General features: G+C 42.9%; 1 protein-coding gene across 5 annotated transcripts in view; it reads right to left on the reverse strand.

The window, feature by feature from the left end:
• The window catches only part of LOC147008517 (bifunctional heparan sulfate N-deacetylase/N-sulfotransferase 1-like), a 320471-nt gene that overhangs the window by 13445 nt on the left and 289524 nt on the right, over nt 1-17502 (reverse strand). For all 5 annotated transcript variants that reach the window (XM_085863803.1, XM_085863799.1, XM_085863800.1 and 2 more), the window contains 5 exons: nt 10466-10594; nt 9620-9802; nt 5254-5350; nt 4798-4921; nt 3952-4126 (listed from right to left, as the gene is read on the reverse strand). In XM_085863803.1, the coding sequence (XP_085719929.1) occupies nt 3952-4126; nt 4798-4921; nt 5254-5350; nt 9620-9802; nt 10466-10594 (708 nt within the window). The remainder of the gene's footprint in view (nt 1-3951; nt 4127-4797; nt 4922-5253; nt 5351-9619; nt 9803-10465; nt 10595-17502) is intronic.

The following is a 17502-nucleotide window of genomic DNA, read 5'->3' on the forward strand; positions in this document are numbered from 1 at the left end:
TGTGTATGTGATCTCCAAAGAAATTTGTCGTGAGATTTAAACTGATGACGTCATTGGTCATGTGGTCTGGAAGCCAGATCTTTTGATAAAATAAATATTTAAAAACCTTGTCCAGAACAGCCTACCAGATCGGTGCAAAACTTTACATATGTATATATATATATTGAGAGATGGGGAATATAGTTTGAAAATTGTAATGTCAAAGGTCACATGGTCTGGCAACCATGTTGGATTTAAGCTAAAACCTTTTTAAAAAATCTTGTTTAAAACCAATGTATGCAAAACTAAGTACATCATTGACTTTAAAACCAATGTATGCAAAACTAAGTACATCATTGACTAACCATGGGGATAAGTTTGATAACGAAAACATCATCGATCATGTGGTCTGACAGCTATATTGGACAGAAAAATGAACCTTATTCAATCATTTAGAAACTTGAAATATCATTGACTACCCATGGAGAAAAGTTTGATACCGATGACGTCATGTGCCACGTGTCTGATCAAAGTGGGGTGGCTTGTGCCCCGGCATAACTGCTTTCAGTTATAAAGTGTGCGTTGCGTTACTATTATTATTATTGTGAATATTATTATGCTATTATTTTTATTGTTATTATTACTTTTGCTGTTGAAGCGGCCTTGGAAAAAAAACCACCGCCATGATAGCGTGGAATGATGCTAAAGCTGCTACCTATACACCTTTAAATGGCATTTTCCCAAGGTGGAAAAAAGCAATATAACATGGGAATTCCTCTGTATTTTAGTTTAGTCTCAAGCAACATAGGCTAAGCAAGTGTGAAAATAATGTGAAGTCCTCTTACTCATGATACAATGAAGGACTCTGAAGTGTCACTCGTAATACCCTCTCCTACTACCACCGGGAGAAGGCACTACATAGTATACATTTACATGGAGAATTTATCCCCCACCTTCGGAACCCAGGAGAGGGAGTGGGGGGGGGACGTGGTAGCTACAACCTTTTTCTTATGAGCCTTAGTCTCATTAGCAAAGTTGGTTGAGATTGGATAAGTAATGGCCAAATGCATCGGTCACAGACATGCAGACACAGACGGACACCAAATTGCGTATTTTAGTCTGACAATTATAACAACACTATCATTTGAAAAATAAACCGATGATGAGTGCTTGAAACGTTCATGAAAATTATTTAGATGAGGAACTGAATGAAGGAATAACGTGCAGCATCAGTTGAAACGGGCATACTGTTCACAAAACCCGGACTGATTTTGATACATCGACAGCACCATCACACGAACACATCACCCATAAGAGTAGGGATCTCAGATATGAAGAGGTGTCCCAATGGTTAAGGTGGGGTGCATTTTTGGAATTGTGCCCTGGGGTTTTTCATGAAACCTGGCATTAGAAACGCATTTTATGTTTCAGCTTTCTCATTTTATTTGAATGCAAAAGCCATGAGTTAAAGTTTTAATCCTCATAATCAGTTGAACTCTATTTTCGTGGGATAGCAGTTCAGTTTTACGCAAATGTTCAAGTTATAATAATTCATATTTAAAAATTCCACAACTGGGGGCTATGTAATATCCTGCTGGTCATCACAGGCTGTCTTTTTCCCTCATCAGATTCTATTACTATTGCAAAATAAAGGATTATACAAATGTTCAGGTTTAGAGGACATGTAATCTGAGCATGCAATCACACCGATAGTGCTACACAAGTGGCATCAACGAGCATGAAGATACATTTCGATGTTTTAGTCATCTTAATAATAATAATATGCTTGCTCGTGTGTGTCCATCTGTGTGAAACATTCTGTTCCGCCCATTGGTTGGACAGATAGCCTGGCTTCACCCACAATTTATAGTTGGAAAAAAAAATCATACAGTAACCATGTTGGTGCTTCCTGCTATGTGAAGTCAAAGACATCCTCGGAGCTTTCATATTCACAATCGCCAAGCCCTCCCTCTAACCTTCCCCTTCAGTGTGAAACGACCAAAGCGACAGTTAAAAAGATTTTGAGCCTTAGTCATCACGGGCCTTGTGAATTGAGATTGGCCTCAGTGATCGAGCCAGCCATCTGTTAACTTATACACCGCCGAAAATATCAAGTGGGATTGAGTTAGGCAGATGACTGACAGATGTGGAGGTTTGAAGGCTTGACATGGAGAGGGGATTGATCGCTAAGGGTTTTGGGGGGGTGGGGGGACTTGGGGTTGGGGGGTGGGAGGGCAAAGACAGAGTTTGGGAGGGGAGGTTGAGGTTTTGGGGGAAGGTGGGTTTGAAGGCTTGGAGCGGGGAAGGGATTGATTCCTAAGGACTGGGAGGGGGTGGATGAGGACTTGGGGTTGGGAAGTGATGGTTGAGGACTTGGGGTTTGTGAGGAGGGGAAAGAGTTGAAGTCACATTTTACATGATGTAGAATTTACACATGTCCCTGCTAGTTATTTTAATGTTTTACAACACGAAGCATTCTGTTGTACTACTACAATTACTTTAAAAGCCACTATCACCTCCCCCCACCCCTCCCCCCCTTTTGGGGTTGGTGGTCAAAGTAGATTTATGCCTTAAGTTTTTCACGAACCAGCTGGCCAGACCTGACATTCGACCGAAAGTGTTAGGAATTTGTAATTTGTTCAGGGTGCTGGAACTTCACAAAGGACACTGTGGGATCTTAAACGTCCACTAACTTCCCCAGCGCTAGCCGACGGGAACTCCGGCTCAACATCCTTCCGACGGACGGCACACACAATGATGCATCATCCTGCATACAACACCAGGGATATAGTTTGTATCTGGCTCGAGATTCGAACCAAGGTCAGCTCAGAGGCAAGTGTGCATACCTCTAGGCCATCCTGCCTTTATACTATCTCTCTAAATAAAGATGTTCCCTACAGGGCATGCTGATAATAAAAAAAATTTTTTTAATAAACTGGAATGCACTCAATGGAGGTGAGTGGCCAAGGTGTGAGTCTATATTAGCTTTCGTCCTTGCACTAATTATCATTTAATATTTTTCTTGTGAGGTCAAAGTTGAACTTGTTTGAGACATTCGCAATATGAAGCTCTGTGCAAAATTTGGTGATTCTACCTGTCCTCATGATCCAGTTATTCTGCCTACAAACAGGTAACACAAAGACAGGCTCGTGCTACACCCTTTGTCCCTAGCGTGAGTGATAAAATAATATTTTTGGGTCGACTGAAAGGAAATTGTAGCAAAACTGCTATCAAGGTTTATAGGACTTTAAGATCATTTAATTTGAGCATTAAGGGGGTGTGTGTGTGGTTGGGGAGGGGGGGGAGGCGATATCACACCTGGGGTAATTATTAACGTGTGAAGAGATGAATCATCCTCTGCTGGAATAATATCACTTAAATAAAATAACATGACTTGCTGTCATTGCTGCACTTACTGGTGCACTGACATTTTTTATTTATTTTTTATTGGTGTCACTCATGTCATTAAAACCTTTCTTAGAGTTACTTTTAAAAGGTCATATATCCTCATTAAGTACAGTTTTCATTTATGTTGATCAGAAGGTCCAGATTTTAGCAAACCAGGCTGTTCATAAGAGGCGAGTGAGAAGCCTTGTAATAGAACCTCCCTGGAGTGCAAACCACACAAAAAGGTCCTGTTTATAGTCTCGTGTCAGCTTGTAATGTGCTTCCCTCCTACCTTGCCAATTCATACTTCTCCATTCCTGTTCACTCTGCCCGTTTGACAGGATGCTCTATTTAAGGTCTGTGTTTAACTAAAGTGCTGGCAGTATCTGGTTAGCTCAAAAATATATCGAACACACTTCTTAAGGATGAAGCCACCTTTCCTCAAACCATGCGATGAAAATCGAGTTGAGCCAACAAAGCATTCTCTCATTTCCTATCGCCTACTGAAATAAGGTTTACTTCTGGTACGTCACTCCTATCAATTGCCGCCATCACAATCACAAACTATCTGTGACCTATGCATACCTGGTACCAGGAGTAGGCACGGTCCGCAGGGTTAATAAGGACGGTGATGAGCTTTGCATGGGGCAAAAGTGCATAGGCTCGCCAGGCAGCGGGCTCTGCAGCAAAGTAGCAAGCACTCTTCTCAAAGAGCACCTGTGTTGAGTGGTTGAGTTGTGGCGGGAAAAACTCCATGTACCTGCGTAGACGTTGAAAGGGGGTTCATGTTACGATCTCTCTTCTCCAATTTCCCACCATCTTAAACCTGCCACCCAAAATCAGCCTCAAGAACACACTTGTATCTCACTCCTTGACATCATACAATTCTCCTTTAAACCATTTGCCACCAGCATTTATAATCAACACTCGAGTGGCTTCACCAACATGATGCCAATACTGTACACATTCTGATTTTGATTCTGATGTACTCGTACCATACTCTGTAACAGAGCGTCGGTGCTGCCGAAGCAGTTTATTGGCAAGGGTGGTTTGCTGTTGCCTTCCCAGCAAGGGTGGTTTGTTGTTGCCTTTTATTACTGGTGGTTTTTGCCCTTGCCTTCCCAGCAGTAGTTAAGGCAAGAATAAATCACCTACTTTTGTCAAGGACATGGAGGGATCTTTAACATTCACCAACTAATGCTGACAGAAGTGCCGCCCAGTTTAACATCCATCTAACAGACGGCATATACACAAAGATGAAATGCCCTGTCTGTGAAATACCGGGATGGCAGTTTATAGCTGGGTTGGGATTCAAACCCAGGCTCGATAGCTTAGAGGTGAGTGTGTGGACCTCTAGGCTATCCTGCCGGCCTACTCTATAGATGGAGATTACAAATTTTACCACCAATTTTCCAAACAAGAACTTTTTACCAGTCTAAGCCTCGCTGATAGTTCGCTCCATTGAAAAACTGCACTTCCTCGTAGGCCGTGGCACTGGGCAAACTGCTGACCACCGAGGGGTGCATCTTGATGAACATGTACAATGCTGTGGTACCTGTGGGTACAGCCAAAAGACCAGACAGAGGGTCGTGCATAAGTCAGATGCTCAGAGGATACTCAGAGTTATTAAAAGTGAGTGGACACAGCTCAGTGTATTAAATCTCAAAGCCTGATAAAATAAGGCACATTGCATCACGATTATGATGGTTCAACTTAATCCACCTTCTGTGCTGAATTTATAATGGGCAATTTATTCTGGTTCCCTTCATTGCCACATTAACTTGTGACCAAGTGAAGGTGATTTTGCATATGACGTTCCTCGAACCTGGCTAGAAACTGAAAACTGGTTTCTAATATGCCTCCAAATCAATTAATTTGTACAATTACCTGTCTTCTGTGGCCCAATAATGAGAAAGTTGGGTAATCGGTCACATGTCTTCTCTTTGGACCAGATCTCCTGATGCCGCTTGTCAATGCAAGGGTTCTGCAAAGGCTAAGTGTTATTTTGCACGTTATGAAAAATGAGACAACTCGAGGTCATATGGTGACTCCGCAAGAAAGGCAATACAAATGATCGTTTGGGCCACGTGATTGCTAATCTGTAACAAAATCGCAGATTAGCAAGAGATAAACATGCATACATACATACATACATACATAATGATATAGACCAAAGGAGGTATAATTTGCCTCACTGTGAATTTGAGATGGAATATGAGAAAAGAATGGTGGCACAGTGACATCAATGCGGCATTCGGCAGAGAAAGTGCAGTTTGAGTTGGAGTGAAGAACAGTGTGGAAGGAGTAGAAGTCAGCACAATAAGGAAGGAAGATTCTGATGGTGGATGTGTTTCTTTTTTTTAATTTCTGTTTGTTTTTTTCCCCACCCCATACATCTTACTAAATCCCTGCTGGTAGCACTTGTGAACACCAAGTCTCGTGATGGTTCTTATGACTGGATGAATACTATTAACCCTTTGAACCCTAGTGGCCGTCTTGCCGGCCGCTATTCAAACCTCCATATACCTGAGCGGCCCGAATTTTCTCCAGGGAGCACAGGGTTCAAAGGGTTAAGAACTAGAATTTGTACAACACCTTACACCATGCAGTCTTGAGAGAAAAAAGGACATGAAGGTGGGGGGGGGGGGTCTGCGAGCAGCAAATTTGATTGGTCAAGATGAGGTAAAATGCTGTAATATTTTGTCCAAGTACTACTAAATGGAAGATTTTTAAAGTGCAACGAAAACATAGCCCTCTCCATCAGCCAAGACCTTTCCTGGGCCACCCAGATAGCAAGGCTGGCCTCTAAAGCCTTCCGCAGATTAGGAATCCTCTGTTTTTCCAAGTCTTTCCATAAAAAAATCATAACTACATGCAGTCTATAAGGCGATTTGTGTTCTGCAGTGTTCAAGTCCATAAATCAATTGAAATAAGAGATTTTAAAGGTTGTGGGAAAAAAAAAAGATTTGGGAAGTTTACCGCCATTGTTGCTCCATATTTTACACCACCCTGACACGTTACATTAGTTCGTGCCTGTTATTTGTGTCCTTTCTGACATCTCAAAAACCTGTAAGTTTCCTGTTTGGAATGATTTTCAATTTCGTTTGACTGTCAGACAAGCAGAGTAAAAAAAATTACCCTACTCCTCTGTGTATGCGCGATCGGGACAAGATTCCGTACAATTTGCCAAATCCAGAGTCAATGGACTACTGAACTGCAGGTTTGTTTTCCAATTAGTGTTCAAAATGTAACATTAGATTGAAATTAAGTTGTTCCTCGAATATTAAGTGACATTTGTCGACAGACAGACAAAGTGAGCTAATTGCGTGTCACCGCTTTTCGTTTGGAGTGCGTGGAGTAATGACCGCAGCATCACTTGTGGAACTTTCTGTCAGATAGGATGCCGATTCCATGGAGGCTGCGATGGTGATTGGACTGTAGGCTGTTGTTCGAAATAAGAATTAGTCGCAGTGGATGGAATCCAATGTTGTCCAAGTGCCGTTGGTCCATGCAGACGATGCATAATCTATTCTAGACCGGATCATAGCTGTCTACGCTGTTACTTATTGATGAGGAGAAAGATATGGTGCTGCTTCCTAGAGTAAACCGAGGCTTTGACAGGTATTCCTGATCAACTGCATACCATTTGGAATCCAGGATAATTTAATATGCCTGGTGTTGACTTAATGGTTAGGGTGGTGGGCTTGGGATATTAGTGTCCTGAGTTCAAATCCTGCTCTGCCATTGAATTAATACCAGGTGGGATTGACTCAGCCTGTCATCCTTCTGAGGTCGGCAAAGTGAGTACCAGCTTGCTGGGATGATAGAGCCATTCGAGTATCCTGCGTCAGAGTGGTGACTAGTCCAGGATTGTGCCAAATAGCCCAGGAGACTGTTTCGGCAGCACTGATGCTCTGTACAGAGTATAGTCCCAATGGATGGATGGATAATTTAATGCTGAGAGCCAGTCCACAAAGCTCAATTTCCTGTACGTCATTAATTTTGATAATGCCAAAAATAGAGGATGATTATAATCGTTGCTTTGAGCGATTACTAATGTTACATTTTCTCGTTTTGAAAATAATATTCCAAGTATTAGCCCATCTCTCAATGTGTTTCAGGTCAGATTTCAGGGAATCAGCCACTTGGCACATATTATTGTCCTTGACAGCAATTCCTATTTCCATGGTCAGGAAATGAAAGAGGTTTAGATTAACTTATAAGCCTCTCCATCAGCCAGGACCTTTCCTGGGCCACCCGGATAGCAAGGCTGGCCTCTAAAGCCATCCACAGACTGGGATTCCTCTGTTGTTCCAAGTCTTTCCTTCAAAAATCAGAACTTCCTGCAGTCTATAAGGCTTCTGTCTTGGGGTCATTAGACTACTGCTCTCCCCTCTGAGCTGGGGCCCAAGCATCACCTCTCTCTCCCAGATTGTGGAATCTAAAACTCTCAACATTATTGGAATTTCCTTTGATCAGGCTGAAGCCCAAGGGATGCTGCTCTCACATCACATGCAGTTCGGCACGAGTTTTACTGCCTCTCCTCTGGTTTAGCTCCCTCTGCTGTCTCAGCCTTCAGACCTTCCCCAACCACTCCACGGTATATACATTCATCCAATAACCCACTCCAAGTTAAATTTCCAAAATCCAGGAGGACTGTACGCCTCAATATTTTGTTCCTCGCTTGTTCAATATGTGGAACAACCTTCCATAGGCTGTGCTATCACACTCTTCCCTTCAGAGCTTTAAGCAGGTGGCACACCATTTCCTTTCATCCTCAACCCTTACCCACAATCTTTATTAACCCCCACCCATCCCCCATTATATGCCTGGTGTTGGCTTAATGGTTAGGGTGGTGGGCTTGGGATCCTAGGATCCTGAGTTCAAATCCCACTCAGCTGTTTAATTAATACCAGGTGGGGTTGACTCTGCCTATCATCCTTCTGAGGTCGGCAAAATGAGTGCCAGCTTGCTGGTATCCTGTGTTGGAGTGGCGACCCGTCCAGTTTTGTGCCCAATAGCCAAGGAGACTGCTTAGGCAGCACCAACGCTCTGTACAGAGTATAGTCCCAATGGATGAATGGATCCCCCATTAACCCTCAGACTTGTAGGTTGTAATGTTGGTGTTGTTCTCTCTTTTTATTGTACTGTTTGTTGATTTCCTTGCTTGTTGTGTCCAAAGGCTGCCCTATCGCCCTATTGTCAGTTCATACCCTCAGTTACCTTGATCCTCCCTGAGCCTCACTGTTGTAGAGAAATAAAATTTGCACCAGACCCAGCAACGGGTGATTGAGAGAGTCGTGTTCGTCATATATCCTGTCTGATGTTTTACAAATTAATAAACAATAAATCATCACTTGGTGTAAGTGACGCTTCGCTAATTCGTAAAATACGAGTACTATTTATGATAATACATCTCAAGCAGGTGCATCCTCCCAATTGAGAGTCACCTTGTCTACCCTTACATTCCGTTGAGTTTCCATGAATATTGAAACGGATCGTTTGTGGGGGTGGGAGAATCTAGCCTGTTCTCAATCGGTCGCAATAATTCCAGCTTGGTCCTTGCAGTGGATCTCGACTTCCAATTGACATTTCCTTGAATGCAGGTTCCAGAGATTGACCAAGCCAATTCCCAGTTAATTCTCCTTGAGAAGTAGTTGTTTGGACATGACAGGAATGATCATCCTGCGATGAGTCCAGTCGTTCTTCTTTCGTAATTTCACAACATTATGTCGAATAGGTTGTTCGCTTGTTGAGCAAGTGACATAGATTGGAAGTTTTAAATCTACGGGATGCGATTCACTTGTCTATAAAACAACCTTTCAATCCGTCACAGTTCTCGTTAGACAGTTGGGAGAGAGTAATTCTCTGTAATCTCGACGAGGCTCTGCTCTTCCTTCTCGTTCTGTAGGTGAAGGATACTAATCCCTGATCTAGTTGAGAACCATTCGTAACCTGGTTGCAAGGTACTGCCACCCAGCATTCAAATAAGTGAGCTTGCTACCCAACCCTGTATCTCTGCCTTCAAAGAGAATGCAATGTCAGAGATGTATCATGGTTCACCCCCAACCACCTCAATATTTTGGGTGAAACTTTGCTTGGTGCCAAAGACAAAGACAGACAAACCTCCTGGATAACGACCACAGTCTAATCACAAACAGTACAACCAACTAATCAGTCACACTCGAACAATGCTACCCACGACGTGAAAGCTGGGCAAAGGGAAAACAAAACATCGAGGGAAATGTTTTACCTGCCAAATGGCCTCACGATCATTCGGGAAAAGCTGAAAATACTTTTGCCCGAGTTCAAGAGGTGTGGAGGTGCTGAGACGAAGGTTGGTCCATCGGCGTAGAAAGTCCACCAGTAACTCAAAGGTGTAGAGACCCAACCGGTCGTTTCCATAGTTTGAAAGGTGAGTCATAAAAATACTGATCTGTGGGTCGTGATGGTCATTTGAGACATCCAGGAATCATCTCATAGTTACAGTTGTTCGAGCAGACGAAACAGTGGTCACAGTACAGACAATAAATGGCAAATTGATGGAAAACGATTAAAAACTAGAAGGGCAGTCAGTAGAGCACATATCTCTGCCATGTAATATCTGATCCACCAGAACATATCGGGCCCAATACATTTTTCAAATATCATGCAATTATATCGTTTTTGGCCCCAATCTCTCAATGGTGAAGAATCATTTTGAAAATTAAATAATTCTCGTATCCAGATCCGAATTCGGATCTTCACCAAAATCGAACCAATTCGTCAGATCACACACCCAATATGCCCACCAAGTTTTATCCGAATCCATCCACCAATTTTCGAGATATCGTGCTATATATCGGTTTCACCCTTTCTCTCAATGGTGAAGAATCACTTAAAACATTATCACATCCAGATCCAGATCCAGATCCGGATCTTCACCATAATTGAATAATTTCTGCCTAGTCACACACACAACATGCCCATCAAGTTTCGGCAGAATCCGTCCACAACTTTTGGAGATATTGTGCTGCTGTCCACTACATATCATTTTTGGCCCTATCTCTCAATGGTGAAGTCAACATCACTCCACTATCATCACGGAATATACATTTACCGGGTTCAGAATGATGGTCATGAACAGCTCTCCACCACGGATGCTCTTATCCAGCTCCACAACACCTCGGGGATATTGCTTGAAGAAGATCGTATGTGTGTAAAGGCCACACGTCTGGCGTGGCAAGACCTGTACCAGGTCAAGGAAAAACAACGCGGCATGTGAGAGGACAACGTAGGCGTAGATACTCGGACATGCGATTCTAATTACAAACTAAATTCACCAAAGTTGGAATAACACCATGTTTTTCAGAGCCAACATTGAAATGGTTAAAAAAGAAAGCCATCACACATCGCCTCCACAACAAGATCTATACGTCAGAACCACAAATCATGAAGTTTGGCAAGATCAATGACTCCCAAATGTCAATGTCCAAGGCTGGGGTCACTGGCTGGATCACAGTCAGTATTCCGTTCCCACATAAGTGCCAACTCAAATGACATGCAGCTTTGCTTGCACTCATTCTGAATCTTCCTCCTTTTTCCACTTCATTTACTTTATGCCCACACTATACCCAGCATTCAGCGGACAGCATGCGCCTTAACGATCGAGACCAGTTCTACCATGTCCTGCCCAGGGATGAGTTCTACCATCAAAAGGTCGAGAGCTGTGGCCTCACACAAAGACAGCTTCTTTTTTTATGTTGAAGGCTTCAGTCACGGACTAAATAGTCGTCATCGAGGCCAAGCCTTAAATAAAAGAACTGCATTGAGAAAGAGTAATGAAAGAGAGAATAGTCTAAGAGTTTTTGAGGAAGTAAAAACATCTGCTTTTTGAAAAGAGGAAGGTCAGAAGTGTTTGGGAAGAGGCAAGAAGGTAAAGAGATCCAGAATTTGGCAGTGGAGGAGGAGAAACAAACATCATAATAGCCCACCCTCGAGTTGCCAATGGCCACACAATAATCATGTGATGTAGTGGCTTGTCGAGTATTCCTTTGGCCACACAATAATCACGTGATGTAGTGTCTTGTCGAGTATTCCTTGTTCTCCCTAATGGTGGAGGTACATAAGCAGCAAGTTCTTGCGAACAGAAACCAAAGTAATATCTGTAGAAAAGGCAAACAGAGCCCACTATGCAGCGTAATTTGAGCAGGTCAAGTTTTGAGGTCACATTGACAGAGTTGACAAGTCAAATAACTTTGGATTCAATCCTGTCCATTAAGTACGTGGAGCTGGAACCTCCCCAGATGGGAGAGCAGGACTCTATATAAGGACGAATCAATCCTTTATATAGTTGGAGCAACTATTCAGAGGAGAAGAATCTTCAACATCTGAACAGGACTCCTAATTTCTTCGAGGCAGACAGAGCTATTTGAGTCATGTGTGGATTCCAGGATACATTTGATGTTAGAGTAATACCTTGTAGGTTTATTGTGTCACATGGTGTAATTGTAGAGCTTTCAAAGGAGATTGGAGAGTTGAGAGGAGTTTTAGAGAGAGAGAGAGAGAGAGAGAGAGAGAGAGAGAGAGAGAGAGAGAGAGAGAGAGAGAGAGAGAGAGAGAGAGAGAGAGAGAGAGAGAGAGAGAGAGAGAGAGAGAAAGAAAGAAAGAAAGAAAGAAAGAAAGAAAGAAAAAAAGAAAGAAAGAGAGAGAGAGAGAGAGAGAGAGAGAGAGAGAGAGAGAGAGAGAGAGGGAGAGAGAGAGAGAGAGAGAGAGAGAGAGAGAGAGATATGAGAATAAATTGAGTTTTTGATGCATTAAACTTAACTTGATTACATTTGCCCCACTGGGAGATCTTGTCAAAATTTGAATTTAAAGAGGTGGCTGTGATGAAACGAGATGTAGATCGAGTGAGGGAAGACGGTGCTGATGGGAAAGACATGGAGGAATGTAATGTCGAGTCATCAGCGTACAAGTGCATTTGGTTATTTGTGGAAGAAAGAAGGTCATTGATAAAAAAAAAAAAGAAGGAAGAGTGTTGGAGACAGGACGGAACCCTGAGGGACACTGCTGTTGATGGGAAAGGGGGGAGATGTTGAACCATCAACAAATATGGAGATAGAGCAGTGGGAGAGAAAGCTCGATATGAGAGAGCAGAGTGAAGGAGGAAAGCCGAAAGAGAGAAGCTTGGATATCAGACCCTGATGCCAAACTCTGTCAAAGGCTTTTGAGATATCAAGGCCGACAACAAAGGATTCCCCAAAGTCTCTCAAAGAAGAGGCCCAGACATTCGTAATGTAAGAAAGGATATCACCTGTAGATATTGCCTTGTGAAAGCCATATTGATGGTCAGATAGAAGACTGTGAGATTCAAGATGCTTGAGAAAATAGGAATTGAGAAGACATTCAAAGACTTTGGAAACAGTAGAAGTCAGAGCAATAGGAAGGGAGTGGAAGGGTTTGAACGATCACCCTTCTTTAAAATAGGCTGTACTAAGGCATGTTTAAAGGTAAGAGGAAAAGTTTGGGTATTGAAACAAAAATAAAACAAATGAGCAAGCACGGGTACAAGTTCTGAAGCACATTCCTTCAAGACATGAGAAGGAATGCCCTCTTGCCCAGAAGCCTTTCTTGTGTCCAGAGAGAGGAGTATTTTTTGACTGCATGAAAAGAGATTATAGGGAGGGACATAGGATTGGTGAGGGGAGCATCAGAGGGAGATGGGATGTTAGAGTCATCCAGTGCGGAGTTAGAGGAGAAAAGAAAACCAAAAAGAGTTGCTTTATTGGTTGGAGAGACAGGAATAGTGTCATCAGAACAGAAAAGCGAAGGAAAGTTATAGCGACGGAAGTTGTTGGAGTTACTTTTAGCTAAGGACTAGAAAGATCTATTCGTGGAAGAGGATGAGAGGTTGTCACATTTATTTTGAATAAAGGAATACTTCTCCTCATGAATAACATATTTGCAATGATTTCTGGCAGATATGAAAACTAAATGCGAGTCGGAGGAAGAAGAGTTTCTGCATGTCCGATATGCGGCATCCCTTGCACAAATGGCCAGAGAAAAAATTATTGAACCAAGAGTTGGGAGGAGAGAGAGATTTGAAAGAGAAGGGGATATAAGCCTCCATTCCTGCAACAATAACCTCAGCTATACATTCAACAGAGATAGAGACATTGCCTGAGGAGAGGCAGTAGTCTTTCCAGGGATAGTCAGAGAAGAAGTTTCATAAACCAGTCCAGTCAGCATCCTACTATAATTCACCGTCTGTCTGTCTGTCTGTCTGTCTGTCTGTCTGTCTGTCTGTTCCCAGGTATCGCAAAAACGGCTGAACCAATCGCAAACATTTTTGGAGTATGTAATCCTGGGACCCCTTGGAGTAAAATAGCCATAAATATAATAACATGACCCCATTGACGGCTCTCGTAGGGTGCTTCTAGTCATTGAAATGACAATACTGGGGTTTCATTGGAGCAGTCAGAGGAGAATAAGTGGTTGTAAGTGAAGTGATGTTCACAAGATTGTGATCAGAAGAACCAATTGGAGGTGAAATTGTGTAGTTGTAATGCAACGGATTGGAAGTGAAGAATAAATCCAAAGTATTGGTAGTGTGGTCATGACGATCTGGGATTACGGTAGGGTGAGTGATAATTTGTTCCAAATCATTAAGAATGGAAAATGTTAGAGCTTCAACTCCCCCAACATCCGTGTGGGGAGATTTCAGCCACTCCCTGTGGTGCACATTGAAATCTCAGAGATAGAGAAATTCTGCTTGAGGATGTTCGGATGTCATGGCCTCATGGCAAGAGTTAAGATAGTTAAAGAAAGCGATAAAGTTTGTCGAATTGGGAGAGAGTAAGTGAAACAGAGAAAGATAGCGATGGTCAGGAGACAAACCTTAAGCCAGATGACATCAAAGTTTGGAGATTCGAGGTCCACAAGGCGTACAGCATGGATGTTGATGTTGGAGTGGACGCAGACTCCTCCTCTGAAGCGGAATCGTGGTTCAACAGAGGTTCAACAGAGGAAAGATATGAAGAAAGACCACGGACATTGGTGAAATGACTTGAAAAGAAAAAAAAAAAGGTGCTGCTTGTTTCCAGTAATATTCATCAACCTCTGGCATGAGCAGATGATCTCTCATCAACTCGTATCCACGCATCATGAAGATATCCACGCATGTGATCCGATGTACCATACTCTGTGATACAGAGTGTTGGTGCTGCCAAACCAGTTTCCAGGCCTGGGGTCATGCTGGACGGTTTCCATCCCTCTGCCAGAAATAGGTAGTGCAGGAATTTGGAATCTGTTCGAATGGTTCCGGCGATAACTCACGTACTCTTTGTGAAGGACACTGTGGAATCTTTAACATCCACCAACTAATGCCGGCAGACGAGACACCAGTTCAATGGCCATCCGAGGAATGGCACACACACATTGATGAGTCATCCTGCCTGTGGAACACCAGGATGACAGTTTATAGCTGGGTCAGGATTCAAACCCAGGCTGGACAGCTTAGAAGCGAGTGCACGTACGTATAGGCCCATCCATGTATCAGACACAAATGGGAAGGATATTGCCAAAAAAACAAAATAAAACACAAAAACATACAAATCAGTTGCTGCTGTGAGATGAAAAACAGTTGCTAATAAATAAAACATTCTGACAAGGTCATCTTTGGATTGAATGACACTGACTAAGTGCGCGTCGTGAGTGGGCCGGGGACAGCCTGCAGTGCTGCACGAGTCCCGTCTTTACCAAAAAGGCAGCTGCAATAACAAGTTAGCGCAGCAGACGGACCGCTTCATGTCCTGGCATATCGGTGAACAAATTACGAGGGCTAAAGAATCTGGGACTTTAGTGAATGAGCAGCTGCACATTACCGCACCTCTGCAGGTGCTCACAATGCCCGGCTGTGTGTTCCAAGAAACTCCAACGGAGCTTGTAAACCAGACGATATAAAAACAAATTTGGCTTTGTGGGAGGAAGGTCCAACGTGCATGCACATTTATTTGCAGCTGTGCTGCCACTCTCAATGCTTACCCCAACACCACATCATGGAATATTCTTATATACGAACCAATTTGGAGGTAAAAGGCAAAAATCTGCCATTTGGAGAAAGTTGAGCAATGTTTTTTTTTGTTTTTTTTTAAACAGGGTTGAGGCTCATGGAAGTGCATGGTGACGGGGGGGGGGGGGTATGAACTGACAGTACGGCAGCACGGGAAGTCTTGGATACAATAAACAAGGACATGAACGAACATGAAAAGAGGAGGAGGAAAGGAAACACTGAAACCTGGAAGTATAATGGTTGGGGTAAGAAGGGTTGGTAAGGCCAATGAAGATTGTGATCAAGGATGGGTGGGGGCGTAAGATAAGAGTTCACCACTTGCTTGAAGCACAGGAGGGAAAATGAGATAGCACAGCCTCTGGAAGGTGGGTCCACAACAGGAGAAGTGGGGAAGCAACAAGTTGAGGTCAGTCTGGATTTTTGAGGTTTCATCAGGAGGGGGTTACGGGAAGAACAAGTACATCGTGAGGCTGTTGGAGAGGTACAGAAACATATGCCACCCAGCTAGCTGTCCGTGAGATGAGAACAGTCGACTTCTGCTTTGGTGTCACGGTGGAAGATTCCAATGTATTCCATTTGACCTCCCGTAACCACGTGATCTGTTTCCACCCCCTGCGTTTACTGATCAAAATTCACCAGTCACCTCACGGTTTTTTCTTCAACCTTTCCTTCACCTAACCTTATGCAATCTCAATTTAAAAAATAAATAATAATAATCTATCTATAATTCCAGCAATGTGTGTGTGTGTGTGTGTGTGTGTGTGTGTGTGTGTGTGTGTGTGTGTGTGTGTGTGTGTGTGTGTGTGTGTGTGTGTGTGTGTGTGTGTGTGTGTGTGTGTGTGTGTGTGTGTGTGTGACACCACTGTTTCTCGACAACCACTGGTCCGATCTAATTGAAACTTGCCAAGTATATTGCTGGGGACCTGAAGATGTGCCTTTTCAAGGTTTGATATTAATCGGACAAGTGCCTCCCAAGTTATGGCCATTTATTTACCAACCAATGGGAAGACACGTTGTTGCGTGGGCGTGGCCGATGGGGAAGGGAAGCAAAGCAACGTTCCCCATTACGGGCTACAATGTACGGGCTTCGTACAGGAGAGTGATGACCGTGTATTCTAATAATTTCTCGATTTCTTATGCGCATTTATAGATAAACACAATGGCCAAAGTTATGATCGTTTTCATATTAGACGGTGTATAAATTTTGGTAACGTCAGAGTGCTGGTATGCTCCGAACCAGGAAGTAAATTTTTTCTCTCTCTTCTCTTCTCTTTTTGTTTTCCTTACCACGACATTGCGAAAAGGTAAAATAAGTTGGCGCTAATTGAATAATTTTGTATTAAAAATAAATTGCGAATAATCGTAACTGCGAATAATATCGAACTTCCGGGTCACACACGTACGGGCACGTGAGAGCGAAGAAACGGCCTGTGTGGTTTATTTCTTTATTATTATTATTATTTTTTTTTTTACGGGCACGTACTAGTAATAATAATAATAATAATAATAAATATGGTCTCATACAATACTTCATCTTTCTCTTTCACACGTATGGTTCTCATTACTGCAACATAATTCACGACTCTTTTTCTATCTCACCAGACTGTTCTCAATTTGACCTTTCCTTCATCCCTTGTCTAAAACAAATTCCAACTGTTACGTTTCTTCTCTCCAGTCTCTGATTTCGCCTTTATTGCATCCGTCAAGAAATGTCTTTAGTCGCATTTGAAGTAAAAATAAAAAATAAAAAAACCGTTTGCTGTGCTTGTTCGTTTTCCATCATTCGTCTTTTTTTTCCAACTCCAGTGCCAATTCACCCCTCTCACCCCTCCCTCTCAAATCAACCATCACAATCTTCCCCCTCCAAGCTTCCCTCTCACCTTTCTCAAAAACTCCTCCCTCAACTCTCCCCACTCACTCTTCTCCCTCCATTCACCCCTCACTCCCCCTCCTCAAATTCCCCCCCCTCACATCTACAAAGCTACCTACTTCCTCTGCCCTCTCTTCTCCATCTCATCACTCTACCTCCTCAAAACCTCAACTGCCTTCTGCCCCCTCTCTTATTACTCCTCACTGTACCTCAACCC

The sequence above is a fragment of the Eptatretus burgeri genome, chromosome 18 (genome assembly GCF_056783735.1).
Source record: "Eptatretus burgeri isolate ZD-2024b chromosome 18, Ebu_testis_v1, whole genome shotgun sequence".
NCBI lineage: Eukaryota > Metazoa > Chordata > Myxini > Myxiniformes > Myxinidae > Eptatretus > Eptatretus burgeri.